Source organism: Filicampus tigris, chromosome 20 (assembly GCF_054856515.1).
Source record: "Filicampus tigris isolate MCC_2025a chromosome 20, RoL_Ftig_1.0, whole genome shotgun sequence".
Lineage (NCBI taxonomy): Eukaryota > Metazoa > Chordata > Actinopteri > Syngnathiformes > Syngnathidae > Filicampus > Filicampus tigris.
This window is the reverse complement of record NC_141236.1, coordinates 1,833,615-1,848,583: the sequence shown is the minus strand read 5'-3', so window position 1 is coordinate 1,848,583 and position 14,969 is coordinate 1,833,615. Positions and strand designations below refer to the sequence as shown.

The 14,969-nt window shown below is 44.1% G+C and overlaps 1 protein-coding gene across 1 annotated transcript in view; it reads left to right on the top strand.

The window, feature by feature from the left end:
• rad51b (RAD51 paralog B) overlaps positions 1 to 9,545 on the top strand; it is a 30,577-nt gene extending 21,032 nt beyond the window's left edge. Inside the window, exon 10 of the mRNA XM_086019713.1 lies at positions 8,968 to 9,545. Within this exon, the coding sequence (XP_085875839.1) occupies positions 8,968 to 9,059 (92 nt within the window). The 3' untranslated portion in view covers positions 9,060 to 9,545. The remainder of the gene's footprint in view (positions 1 to 8,967) is intronic.
• The last annotated feature ends 5,424 nt before the right edge of the window (positions 9,546 to 14,969 follow it).

Below are 14,969 nucleotides of genomic sequence, written 5' to 3'. Positions count from 1 at the left end.
ATTTCTACGCGGGAACCAAATAAACAACATTGTGGTCGGACGTGCCGAGAGGAGCTCGACACAAGGACTTATAAGCACCCTTAATGGAGCCGTAACAAAGGTCCAGACATTTCATGTTCCTGGTAAAAACAATCACATACTGATAAAAGCTATGAAGCGACTTTGCAGGCTTACACTGGTTAAAATCGGCCATAATGAAATTGGGTGCGTCCGGTGCAATGTTCTGCAACTTGTGTACTGTCGCCACAATGGTCCAAGTTGCGATGTCAACATTTGCCCTGGGGTGGATATAGACGAGAGTAATAAAAATTTGGGGAAACTTTCTTGGTAAATAAAAAGAACGCAAGGAAACAGATAAAATCTCTATGTCTGAAGTGCACAATGATTCACTAATCATAGCAATCTTGCAGTATTGTTTATTAATGAATAAACAAAGTCCACCGCCCAGTGATTTATTCGTCGCTGTCGGGTCTCTGTCAAGACGCAGTGGTTCACCAAAGCTATCAACGTCCAGATCTCCGTCACGGCAATAAGACAGGCATTCCTGTATTCCGAGAGGGAGCTAACATTTGCCTGTTGCTGGTCGATCTTGTTTCGGAGCGTCTGTACATTGGCAAGAATGATGGTAGGAAGGGGAATCCTCCGATGGCCCTGCCTCTTAATCCTCTGCCGCACACCGCCACATCTGCCCCTCTTCCTCGCTGCCATCAGTCTGGCGTCACCCCTCTCATTTTCCTCGGAAGGATCATGCCGAACGATCTCAGCGGGGAACGCTGACGCGTCCACAGCGCCCATGGTGGAGTCCCAAAGTCACAGGAGGAACTCTCGGCCATACTGAAGGGACTCAGGGTACACACAGAGTCCCCTCAAAAAGTGGCAACATAGAAGTGTCCAAGTGAGGAAAACAGTCATCAAAAGGTAGGCCATTGTTGCCTTAATGACGACAACCCTTAATATAAGATAGTAGTGACTTTAAACAAAATATAACAGGCCAGCTGTGTTTAATTAAACTGATTGGACTTGATTCGGAAAGGTCTATATTACATTACAGCTCACAGTGCATGTCAGAGCAAATGAAAACCATGAGGTCAAAGGAACTGCCCAAGGAGATCAGAGACAGATATTGTGGCAAGGCACAGATCTGGCCAAGGTTACAAAAGAATTTCTGCAGCACTCAAGGTTTCGAAGAGCACAGTGGCCTCCATCATCCTCAAATGGAAGGAGTTTGGGACGACCACAACTCTTCCTAGAGCTGGCCGTCTGGCCAAACTGAGCAATCGTGGAAGAAGAGCCTTTGTGAGAGAGGTAAAGAAGAACCCAAATATCACTGTGGCTGAGCTCCAGAAATGCAGTAGGGAAATGGGAGAAAGTTCCACAAAGTCAACTATCACTGCAGCCCTCCACCAGACGTAAATTTCTACTTTATCTGACATACGTAGAAATTCGTGTTACATCGCCAGTGTAGGAATGGAACTGGTTCGTAAAATGAGGACTCCCTGTATTGGACCATACTCTTGGTGAATATTTGATTCTGATTGGCTCAGAAATTTACATTTGTATACATTATCATCTGATATTTTACACCCTTTGAACTTGTCAAGTAGTTTCTGTCAAGAAAATCATTACCTTGTTAAAAGGGACAGTTAAATGGGCTGAACATATATAATAAACATATAATAGGTGTATATGTAAAATTATGTCAGCACTAAAATTCACCGCCCTAAAAGAATCTGTAGTGATTTAAGTTTTTTTTGGGATGACTTTTACCACGGCAGCACGGTGGTCGACTGGTTAGCACGTCCGCCTCACAGTTCAGAGGTTGTGAGTTCGATCCTGACTCCGGCCTCCCTGTGTGGAGTTTGCATGTTCTCCCCGTGCCTGCGAGGGTTTTCTCCGGGTACTCCGGTTTCCTCCCACGTTCCAAAAACATGCTTGGTAGGTTGATTGGACACTCTAAATTGCCCCTAGGTGTGATTGTGAGTGCGGATGTTTGTTTGTCTCTGTGTGCCCTGCGATTGGCTGGTAACCGATTCAGGGTGTCCCCCGCCTACTGCCCGGAGACAGCTGGGATAGGCTCCAGCAAGCCCGCGACCCTTTTGAGGACAAGCAGTATAGATAATGGATGGATGGATGGACTTTTACCACAGATTGGCATGCCCACTTTTGGAGAACGACTTGTTTTTTTTCTCCATCTCAGCCTGTCCACGCCATAGAGGGGAGGCAAGCATTGTAAAATATATTGTTTCCTGGCTTAGTATGTCATGTTCTGTTGTCACACCTAGTGTCTGAAACAGTGATTAATCACCACCCAAATTTATATGCACATTCCTTCTCTTGTCAACTTCAACCTTTGAAAATATTAAAGTGATCTGCAAAGTATTTGGGATTTATTGACATCAAAGCCCCAAATAATCACCCCCACAAAATCCAAAATATTGTGCTAATTTTTTATTTTTTTTACAGGTTGAAGTGGACAAGAGTCGGAATATGCTTATAAATGTTGGTGGTGATTGGTTGTAGTTTTCAGACAATTAGCGATGCTATATATTTTCCATTTTCAATTTCCCCATTGCACGGTGGTCGACTGGTTAGCACGTCCGCCTCACAGTTCAGAGGTCGTGGGTTCGATCCCGGCTCCGGCCTCCCTGTGTGGAGTTTGCATGTTCTCCCCGTGCCTGCGTGGGTTTTCTCCGGGCACTCCGGTTTCCTCCCACATTCCAAAAACATGCATGGTAAGTTGATTGGATACTCTAAATTGCCCCTAGGTGTGATTGTGAGTGCGGATGTTTGTCTCTGTGTGCCCTGCGATTGGCTGGCAACCAATTCAGGGTGTCCCCCGCCTACTGCCCAAAGACAGCTGGGATAGGCTCCAGCACGCCCGCGACCCTTGTGAGGATAAGCGGTATGGATAATGAATGAATGAATGAATTTCCCCATTGCTGGCCCTGTCAGGATGAATTTAAACAAACAGTTCCGTTCCTAACAGTTTGTTACATCAGCCAGAACTACTGATTGTGAAGGTCCAAGTAGGATTAAATTCATATGGAAACACAGAGAGGGTGAAATCTGATTGGACGCAGTGCAGCCAAGAGAAACACTACAAAATGAAGAGAATAGACTGTTAGGAATACAATGGAATGGAAACCTTATCTCATTGATTTTGACACAGTATGTAATATGTTTATAGTGATAATATTAATAATAAAAAATAATAAAAATTACAATCATAATAACATTAATAATAATGATAGATTCATATAGTGCCTTACAAGGAACACAAGATCACTTATTTTAGATAATTTACTACACACAGATGTTTGTGTTTTTATGTGGGCAAACATTTCTTCGTAGGAAAACTGCAATTCAGTTCTTCACCAAATTGCTTATAAAAAGATAACGCTAAATACAAGACCTCTCTGATAGGATATAAACAACTGTATATTCCGGCCAAAAGATTCAGATGCGGAGATACGGCGAGTCAAAACGAAGTAGGATAAATCAACTACGGAGAACAGTGAACGAGCAGTAAATAGTTAAGTGTGTCGAAGAATAAATTAAAAGTGGTGCATAACCACTCCACTGGAATGCAGTCTGAGCACACTGTTAAACACTACGTAAGCCCTGGCTTCGATCCACTATCTCGGTATTGCACACAAAGGCCCCTTTGTTCAACGTTTTTTGTGAAGAAATGCCACCCTCTTTGTATTTGCCCATCATCATTCTCTTCTTTTTGCACTTCATATTCTCTACCCGTCACTCACAATCCATCTTTTTTTTTTTTTTTTGCAATAGGCTCTCAGTTTGGAATGGATGGAGACACGGGTGTTCAGATGAGTGTTGAGATTCTTTTCCTTACTCATGTCAGGTCCAGCCTGGCATTCTGTTATTCACTGAAGCCAATACAATGCACAGCAGTGAAAGCTTAATTTCCTTGGTGGCTTATTGAGGGAACAAGAATAATGGCTTAAGGGGTGCTAGTTGGTGGGTAGAAGTCTCTGGGAAAATTAATACGAGACACAAGTGTGTCAGAAGTGTAATTAAGACTTTTGAGTACATTGAATTAAAATATTTACCCCTTATCATTGTGGAATACAGTTGCTTAAGTCACTATTACCGTATAACCCGTAACACTTTCGGTCAGAAAGCATTTAAGTCAGTCTCTGTGCCCTCTTGCATTCTGTTTCAGAGAGTTTCACTTCCAAAGCTGGGTATGGCTAATTCTCTGCCTTTTCTAAGTCCAGCTGCTCAGTTCAGTATTCCTACGCCATGAGGGGGTGATGTAGGTTTGCATCCTTACATGTGGTTCAAAGATGCATCTTCTCCATGTAGTGCACTTGTGCATTTTGTGGTGATACGTCTTCCACTGGTGGTGTGATGATCGCAAGGTTGTGCCATGTTCTAATTCTGTGGCCACCATTTGGTAATTGGAGCAGCCTGGTGCATGAGGATTATTGCTAATGCGACATGGGAAAATCCCAGCAGGCTCTGATGAGGTGATAACTTAAGGCTCTAATCAAACCAGATATATGAGTCCTTCATGTACAGTATAGTAATAACACAGGACAGAGCAGGCGCTTGTTAACACTCCTTTTAGTCATCACTCGGAACATACATAGCCTTCGGTACAAAGCATTGTGAGACATGTAGTCCCATATCCTAACTACTACACTTCCTCCTTTTATCTGACCTTATACTTCAAGTAAACAGGAATAATTAGTTTGACATCATAAACATTCATTTGCTGTAAACATTTATTTCTTTCCTAACATTTATATAAAGAACACTCATTTTTGTCTTCTCAACAGCATTTTAAACCTCTTGGTTTACATTTAAATGAGCGCTCAATATCATTGACAAATCCATTCTATCACGAGGCCCCACGACCCGACCCAACCTCGTAATACTCCCGATAGGTCTAAGGTGACTCTTGTTTCTCCTCAAACCCACCCTGTCAGTCTCTACCATCTAGGATCTGGGAATGCTGGCGGGTCTAAGTACCTCAGCTGTAGATCGTTTAGTTGTAAACCAAACTTTTTGTCCGGTTGCTAGTTATGAGCGAGGCCTTGTCCGGTGTCTCCAACTATAGTGTTTCGCCTGCTCGCGCCTCCCATCCTTCTCCTTCTTTCGAAAGGTAGGCAAGCCTGGCACTTAGGATCCAACTTGGCCGTAAATTGAGGTAGGGTTGTGCGCAGGTTCGTTCCCATAAACAGCTGAGCCGGCGAGAACCCGTGTTCCAGTTGGATGGCCCTGTATGTCAGCAGAACTTTGTGAAGATTGGCGTCTTTTTTCACAGGTCCTTTATGGTGCAAACAGCATGTTTGTCCTTCCCATTATCTTTGGGGTAATTGGGGCTGCTTGTGACTTGATACTCTTTCGCAAACTATTTAAACCAGAGGTCTTCAATCCTGTTCCTCGAGGTCTGCAGTCCTGCCTGTTTTCCATCCCTCCCTGCTGCAACCCACCTGATTTGTGAGTTACAGGAGTGAGAGATGGAAAACAGGCAGAACAGCAGAGGGACAGGATTGAAGACCCCTCATTAGGGGTAGGCGATATGACGATATTAGATCGCTAAGGGGTTTTACATGTTGACAATCTCATAGCTGAAAGATCGTTTGATCCTCTACAGTGCACATTCTATACAGTTTAGCTCTATGGCGGCTCAAAGCCGCTAACGCATACCCGACCAACCAACCACAGCACGCACGGTGCACCGCACGTTACACTCCCCGCCTCCCTGTTTATTTGTATAGCGGGAAGCTATACCAGAAAGTCACCACGAAGCAGAGTTGGTCCCGAAAAGAAACTCCACATCCACAGTGTCGATTTGGTTTGGCTTTTCCTCGGAGGAGAAAGCGCAAACCAGTTATTTGCAAAGTTTGGAGAGACTCGGTTCGTCGGATGTCAGATGGCAACACGAGAAACCCGTTTAATCACTTGCGGAGGCAGCACCCAAAAAACTACGCCGACAGCCAACGCAAACGGAGACAGACACATGGTAACCAGAGGCAGCCGGTAGCTCCAAGCTAACGCAACCTACGGTAACATAGTCATTTAACAAGAGCACTCCATATGAAAAACACAACACAAGCAGTGTAAAGAAGTAACTGAGGCAGTGACTTATTACCTTGCTGAAGACATGATTCCCATTAAAACTGGAAAACAGGGGGTTTAAAAGACCCTTCAAAGTACGATACCCGCGTTACGAGGTGTGTTTTTATGTTTACGTTATGTTACCTTTTATGTTATGTGAGTGTATGTATAAAAATTGTCTAATTTCAGCCTTTATTGTGAGCTCCTATTGCAAGGGCGGAGCTGTGGGTGGGCCTGGGTGTGCACAGGCCCACCCAGATTGACAGACTGTCCACCCAGTGAGATTTATGAAAAAAAAACATACTTTAAAATTTTTTGTAAATTATTATGAAATTATTTTTGAATTTGTGTTCTGTTGCGTTTTTTTTTATTGTATTGAATATTAGAATGGCATAATTGTGGTTGTCTAAGGAGGATCTGAATTTCATATTATTCAGTTTGTCATTTTATTTGAATATACAATGTGTCGGGATAGGAGGATTGTGCTCAGTGAGAGAAATAATCAGGCCCACCCTGATTTTTCCAGGCCCACCCATTAGCCACGTTCTGGCTCCGCCCCTGTCCTATTGATATTAATGTCTCAGAGATTTACCTTTTTACTAGCAGTTTGTGTTGTATTTTTGTAAGTGCAGATAATTTCAACTGCAATTCTGTGTTCTGTTTTTATTTGTAGATCTGTAATTGTTATTTTGTTACAGTTTATTATGTTATATGTTACTGAACAGTGCAGCACGGTGGTCGACTGGTTAGCACGTCCGCCTCACAGTTCAGAGGTCGTGGGTTCGATCGCGGCCCCGGCCTTACTGTGTGGAGTTTGCATGTTCTCCCCGTGCCTGTGTCGGTTTTCTCCGAGTACTCCGGTTTCCTCCCACATTACAAAAACATGCATGGTAGGTTGATTTGACACTCTAAATTGCCCCTAGGTGTGATTGTGAGTGTGTGTTTGTTTGTTTGTTTCTGTGTGCCCTGCGATTGGCTGGTTCGGGGTGTCCCCTGCCTACTGCCCGATGACTGCTGGGATAGGCTCCAGCACGCCCGCGACCCTTGTGAGGACAAGCGGTATAATTAATGGATGGATGTTACTGAACAGTTGACAAGCTGTGTCATATGCATTTTTGGTGTCCGTCGCGAGCATCAACTGCGTCCCACATTGTCCCCCACAAGCATACTCCCTGTCCCTCATCTGGTGAGTTTGGATCTGGTCACTTTAACAACATGTGTTAACTGACAATTGTTTTCTGAAGTATTCCTAAGCCCACACAGCAATATCCTTTACACACTGATGCTGGTTGTTAATGCAGTGCCACATGAAGTGGTCAGGAGGGCCGACTCTGTCCTGGGCTGCTCCCTGGACTCTGTGGACTCGGTGGGGGACAGGAGGATGTTGGCCAAGCTGTCATCAATGCTGGACAACCCGGCCCACCCCCTCCAGGGCACCCTAACAGCACTCCACAGCTCCTTCAGTGACAGACTGTTACACCCTCGCTGTGCAAAGGAGAGATTCCGCCGTTCCTTCTTGCCTGCTGCTGTCAGACTCTTTAACAAGAACATTGTGTAGTCTCTACAAACTGGCGGACATTAGTGCAATTGTGCAATCCTGCACCTGAGCTCATATCGTGCAATACCCAATATTCCCCACTACTGTAATACCGTGCAATACTCAACATTCCCCTCTACTGTTAGTCTAGTTTTATTTTTATCCAATGCTGTTCCTTACATTTCACTACAGCACTGCAGCACTGTCACTTACTTAGAGTATTTTTCCTCTGTACTATGTACAGGCCAAAATGAGGGTTCCTCATACTTTTTATGTATATGTATGTTGGTGTGTGTATATACATGTGTATATACACGTCACTGCGTGTATTTACATAGGTTTGATCCTGAATGTTTGTCGTCAATGTTATACATTAATGGCTACATTATGCCGCCGTCCCTGTGTGACCTATGTCTTTGCTGCTGTAACACTGAAAATTTCCCCACTATGGGATCAATAAAGGCATTCTTATCTTATCTTATCTTAGTATTGATGGTTGCATGTATTCAATGTTGGTTTTTGACCTTGCTGGTTATATGCAGAGATTTCTACAAATTATCTGAATCTTTGATATTATGGACTGTAGATGATGAAATCCCTAAATTCCTTGTCGAGAACATTGGTCTGAAACTGTTAGGCTACTGTATTCACTCGCCCCATCCTTGCTTGTAAACAAGTGAGTCTTGAAGGAATCTCTCCTTTTACACTCAAGCATGACACTCACCGGTTTCCAGTGAACCTGTTCGCCTGTGGAATGTTCCAAACAGGTGTCTTTTTTAATATTCCTCAACTTTTACAGTAATTTGTTGCTTCTTTGTTTTTTGTTTTTTTGGGGAATGTGTTGCAAGCATCAAATTTAAAATGCAAAAAAACCCTTAACGTTTATTTACATTATCTTCATTTTCTCCAGTAGGAACAAAGGACACAAGGACAAAAGGGTATTTTAGAAATGGCACAGTTATAAAAATATCAATCGATAGCTATTGTAATGAATTTGGTCAATTTCATCTTTGTTCACCCATCTACTACAGTCAACCCCTGCACATTGATGGTTTGCGAATTCACTCTAACGCTGATTGCTTTTCAGAACATAACTCCCCTCAGCAGAAAACCCAGCATACTCGCGATTTTCTATGACGACATGGCAAAACGTCTGAAAACTATTTTTGATGATGGGTGCCTTTTTTGGCTTGAGCACCTGCCCCCAAAAATGTCTGTGCATGTGCATTTTTAAAAACTGGCTTAGCCTAAATGTGGATTCCTGTGGTCAACGTAGCCTGCCTCTTGTGTGTCATTGACAGTGTTTCTGACAGCTGATATTTGTTCCCTCTGTGTTTCAGGAAATGACGATGAGGAGACATTTTATGAAGGCACTGATCCCACCCTCCAGGCTATCAGGGTGAGAACTGCGATCAACCTCGTTACAACCTGAATGGAGGCTCCAAAGTGACTGAAAGTCATTTCCATTTTCATCATCATCAATCATCAATTGTGTACTCATGGGAAAAATCTGGATGAATACACACTGGGTACTAACTTCTCTTCTAGTCCCATTCTTTTTTGTTTTCTGTTATAGTTGTTTTATTTTTGGACAGATTTTTGTTTCAAATTTTGGGTCAAATTCCAAGATGTTTCATAGCTGAATCATTTGATTGTCTACTTGATTGTTGTTATCTACTTTACTGACCAAATGAACTCTAAAACATGTGCATGTAAAAGTATGTAAAAATATGTAAAAGTACACTGAAAGACTTCAAGGTGATACTGTGTATAATAAAAACTGAATCTTGTACCAACAGTGGCAGTACAGTGATGCCAGAGTCCAAGATACTAGTTCTTGCTTGTTGTCAGCATTATACAACTTAATGATCAACTTTGAACATTTGTATTTATTTTTCTAATAAAACCTCAAATACAAGGTGCTGCATCTTAATATATCCACATTTCTATCCCACCAATTACATTTCCTCAACTCAAATCTCAACTCAGCTTTATTTGTAGAGCACAAAAAAACATTGCTGCATACAAAGTGGGTAAAAATCTAATAGTAATAGGTTTACAAAAACAAAGACAGTTATAACAATAAATTAATAACAAAAACAGTAAACACCATAAAACACTAAAACAACGCAGTGTCATGCTGAGTCAAGAGCCAGAGAATAAAAATTTGTTTTAAGATGAGTTTTAAAAAATGGACAAGCGAGAAAGGGATTTTTCCAACTTAATCCAATGTATTTAACAGAGATGGACGTTTGTCCCAAAAATCTGTTGAAAAATTCAGCTGTCAGAATGTGTGACCTCAAGTTTCAAAGCAGTCAGTTGTCCAAAGTAGGGCTTGGCTCCCATGCAGGGTCCTGATTTTTAAGACTGGTTATAAAATTTAGTAAAAATTTCAATGTAAGAACCTGTGATGTCAGGATTTTAAAAAGTCATTTTCAATGTGGGGTTTAAAGGGTGAATTTAGCTTCCAGGGAGTGTGCTCACTTTTAAGAAAGTCTTCAAAATTGAGTAAAAAACGTCATTAATGAAACTGTCCTAGCACAAGAATTGAACCCAGAACACCGATTTCCAAAGTAGGGGTTACAACCCACTCAGCCACGTAGACAGCTTCAGTATAGATAGATAGATATTTTATTAGTCCCCCAATTCAAGGTGTCCAGTAGCAAAAAGTACATTCATACACAATGCACAAAGTCAACCAAGAAAAGACACTTTCAACTTCTGGATCTGGATTTGACACCGCTGCTGAGGACAAGATCCAGTCTATGACACAGGAAGTGCTACTATCACTAAACTGCTAAATCCAGCAGTGTCAAGTGGTTCACGCGCACTCAAACCACAGTGTGATGTTTCCATCCATGTACTGCCCCATTTTGATGCATGGGACTTGTGCTTGAGTTGTTGGGGGCGTACAAAACAATTGTCATTGTCACACCCTGAAGTGGACACTGATTGGCTGTCATTGTATTTGGCTTAACCTGATAGGCACCTATTGTAGGTGCAAGTTCAGGAGCAGAGATAAGACGTGAAAATGGAGGAGCATGTGAGAGTTGTTGGTCTGATGAATGGTAACTGTAAAAAAAATGCCCCGATGGCACTATTGATAAAGACAAAGTAATATGCCTTCTTTGTAAGAAGGACTTTGCTTACCAAAGAAGCAGTTCAAGCCTACCACATAAATGTAAAGTAACCAGCCGCGACTAAAGCCACAGCTAATGATAGAAACGAAGATGCTAATGTAGCGAGCCATTGCAAAGCTCTTCGCCAAACTAAACTCGAGAACAGCCCGCGTATGAACAATTCTGCGACCAACAGGCTGACGAATGTTCTTGCCAAGTGAATTGCGATGAACTTCAGGCCGATCAACATAGTTGAAGACAAGGGATTAATTGAGGTGTTGCAAACAGCGTCCAATGAGCCATCATACAAACCACCGTGCAGGACTGCAGTGATGACTAAAATCAGCAAGATGTAAAACGGTTAAAAGAAAAGCAAGCTTGATGTTTTGGTGGGGGATTCGGACAAATTTGCTATAACCGCAGATCACTGGACCTCAACTCGCAACCACGGTTATTTGGGTGTGACTGGACACTTTATTGATGGTGAGTGGAACTTCAACTCATTTTGCACTGATTGTCGTGAAAACAGAAACTAGTTGGTAAATACGAAAAACAGTTCCTCAAGGTGGTAAATTGAATGGGTAATTGAAAAAAAGATATACACCATAAATACAGATTCATGCGTACAGACAATGGGGAAGCTTTGGGGCTTTTCTCAGCAGTTGTTAAGTGAGATTAAAAAATAGATTAATTAGATCAATTAATTACAGATCATAATTAATTAATCTCTTTTTTTTAATCTATTGACAGCGCTAATTACAATCAATGTATAGAAAATAATATTTCTGGAGGCAATATTGTCATTTCTGGCCAAGTGAAACACATGAACCTTGGATGCTGTTGTCACAAATCCGGCCATTGTAATACAATAATCTATTTGTGGACCCTGTGTCAGCTCCATGTTGCCTACATCCTCAAATTAGACAGTAGTAAAGTTTGCCACTAAAAACAGGTGATGACAAAAATTTGGCCAAGCATTTGGTGCCTGCCACTCACACTTAAGTTGCCACACAGAAAACATTGAAATTCCACATCCAGCTCTTGTCTTTTTGTCTTTCCGGCTCTTGTGTTTAATTTCCTTTCTAGTTCCACTACGATGACTCAGCACATTAAAGCGAAGGTCACTGTGAGTGTACACTGTTCCACTTTAATGCTTTTCTCACCAATCTGGTTTGTACAATCGAAGTACACGCCGAATAAAATGTTCTGCCCCTTTACTTGCAGTCTGGAAAGACTTTGAAAAACAGGTTCAAAACATTGCATATGTTTTTCTCTTTGTACAGCTGTGGCTGACTCACAGTAACTGATACACATTATTTACTCAAATGATGTTAATTAATGCGAGAGTGTAATCTTGTGGCTATGTTTAGTGGTGTAGCGCAGTGTTTCTCAACCTTTATTGAGCCAAGGCACTTGTTTTCACATCTTTCACATCGGGAAAAAAAAAATTACAAAATGATTCACAAAATGTCACTTCATTCATTTAGTGGAAGAGCATTTCATTGTTCTGGCTGTTATTATATGTGGTTGGCATAGACAAATGAACCCCCCAAAAAGTTATTAGTATTTTTTTTTTGTTAAAATAATTGTCATTCGGGTAATTTTCCGCGGCACACCTGAAGATCTCTCACGCGCCATGACACACTAGTTGAGAATCACTGGTGTAGGGCAACCATAATTTGTTTATCAAAAAAGAGGATTATGTTGTTCCTTTATGACATTTAATTTTAATAGTGATCAAAGATGAGCTATGGTTTCCTTCAGAGGGCAGTTAATTATACACAACAAAGTAATGAATGACTTGTTTTGAAACCAGAGGCAAGTAAAAATTGTTTGCTCAGTTAAATCTATTTTAAAAGGGGGATTGATAACAAAATATTCTTGCAATTTCTCTATGTTTTTAAAAGTGAAGACCAATTGCAATTTTGGTATTTTAGCAAGAAACATGAATTTGATGGACATGATTTACTTTCGTGGGCCACATGAAATGATGTGGTGGGCCAAATTTTACCCCGGGCCTTGAGTTTGACACCTGAGGTCGAGATACATATGTCTGGACGTCTAGGTGGCGCCTCCCACTTGGCAGCAGGGCAAACACTCTGTTTTTCTGTTTGTTGCAGCATTATTTCATTATTTTTGTGGATATGTGTTTTAGCTACAACCTGCTTATGAACATCCATCCATCCATCCATCCATTATCTCCCGCTTATCCGAAGTCGGGTCGCGGAGGCAGCAGCTTCAGCAGGGAAGCCCAGACTTCCCTCTCCCCAGCAACATCCTCCAGCTCTTCCGGAAGGATCCCAAGGCGTTCCCAGGCAAGCCGGGAGACATAGTCTCTCCAGCGTGTTCTGGGTCGTCCTCGGGGTCTCCTGCCGGTGGGACATGCCCGGAACACCTCACCAGGGAGGCGTCCAGGAGGCATCCTAATCAGATGCCCGAGCCACCTCAACTGGCTCCTCTCGACGCGGAGGAGCAGCGGCTCGACTCTGAGTCCCTCCCGGATGGCCGAACTTCTCACCCTATCTCTAAGGGAGAGCCCGGACACCCTGCGAAGGAAACCCATTTCGGCCGCTTGTATCCGAGATCTTGTTCTTTCGGTCATGACCCACAGCTCATGACCATAGGTGAGAGTAGGAACGTAGATCGACCGGTAAATTGAGAGCTTCGCCTTTCGGCTAAGCTCCTTCTTCACCACGACAGACCGATACAGGGTCCGCATCACAGCAGACGCTGCACCGATCCGCCTGTCGATCTCCCGTTCCATCTTACCCTCACTCGTGAACAAGACCCCAAGATACTTGAACTCCTCCACTTGGGGCAGAATCTCATCCCCGACCTGGAGAGGGCACGCCACCCTTTTCCGACTGAGGACCATGGTCTCAGATTTGGAGGTGCTGATCTTCATTCCGACCGTTTCACACTCGGCTGCGAACCGCTCCAGCGAGAGTTGGAGATCGCGGCTTGAAGAAGCCAACAGTACTACATCATCTGCAAAAAGCAGAGATGCAATACTGAGGCCACCAAACCGGACCCCCTCGACACCTCGGCTGCGCCTAGAAATTCTGTCCATAAAGGTTATGAACAGAATCGGTGACAAAGGGCAGCCTTGGCGGAGTCCAACGCCCACAGGAAACGAATCCGACTTACTGCCGGCAATTCGGACCAAACTCTGGCATCGGTGGTACAGGGACCGGACAGCCCTTATCAGGGGGCTCGGTACCCCGTACTCCCGAAGCACCCCCCACAGAACTCCCCGAGGGACACGGTCGAACGCCTTCTCCAAGTCCACAAAACACATGTAGACCGGTTGGGCAAACTCCCATGCACCCTCGAGGACCCTGCTGAGGGTGTAGAGCTGGTCCACTGTTCCACGGCCAGGACGAAAACCACATTGCTCCTCCTGAATCCGGGATTCGACCTTCCGACGGACCCTCCTCTCCAGCACCCCTGAATAGACCTTGCCGGGGAGGCTGAGGAGTGTGATCCCTCTGTAATTGGAGCACACCCTCCGGTCCCCCTTCTTAAAAAGGGGGACCACCACCCCGGTCTGCCAATCCAGAGGCACTGTCCCCGATGTCCACGCGATGTTGAAGAGTCGTGTCAACCATGACAGCCCCTCAACATCCAGAGCCTTTATGAACTCCGGGCGGATCTCATCCACCCCCGGGGCTTTGCCACCGAGGAGCTTTTTGACTACCTCGGTGACTTCAGCCCCAGAGATAGGAGAGCCCACCTCAGAGTCTCCAGGCTCTGCTTCCTCAGTGGAAGGCGTGTCGGTGGAATTGAGGAGGTCTTCGAAGTACTCTCCCCACCGACCCACAACGTCCCGAGTTGAGGTCAGCAGCACCCCATCTCCACTATAAACAGTGTTAATGGTGCACTGCTTCCCCCTCCTGAGACGCCGGATGGCGGACCAGAATTTCCTCGAAGCCGTCCGGAAGTCATTTTCCATGGCCTCCCCGAACTCCTCCCACACCCGGGTTTTTGCCTCAGCAACCGCCAGAGCCGCATTCCGCTTGGCCTGCCGGTACCCGTCAGCTGCCTCCGGGGTCCCGCAGGCCAAAAAGGCCCGATAGGACTCCTTCTTCAGCTGGACAGCATCCCTTACCGCTGGTGTCCACCAGCGGGTTCGGGGATTGCCGCCACGACAGGCACCGACCACCTTGCGGCCGCAGCTCCGATCGGCCGCCTCAACAATGGAGGCACGAAACATGGTCCACTCG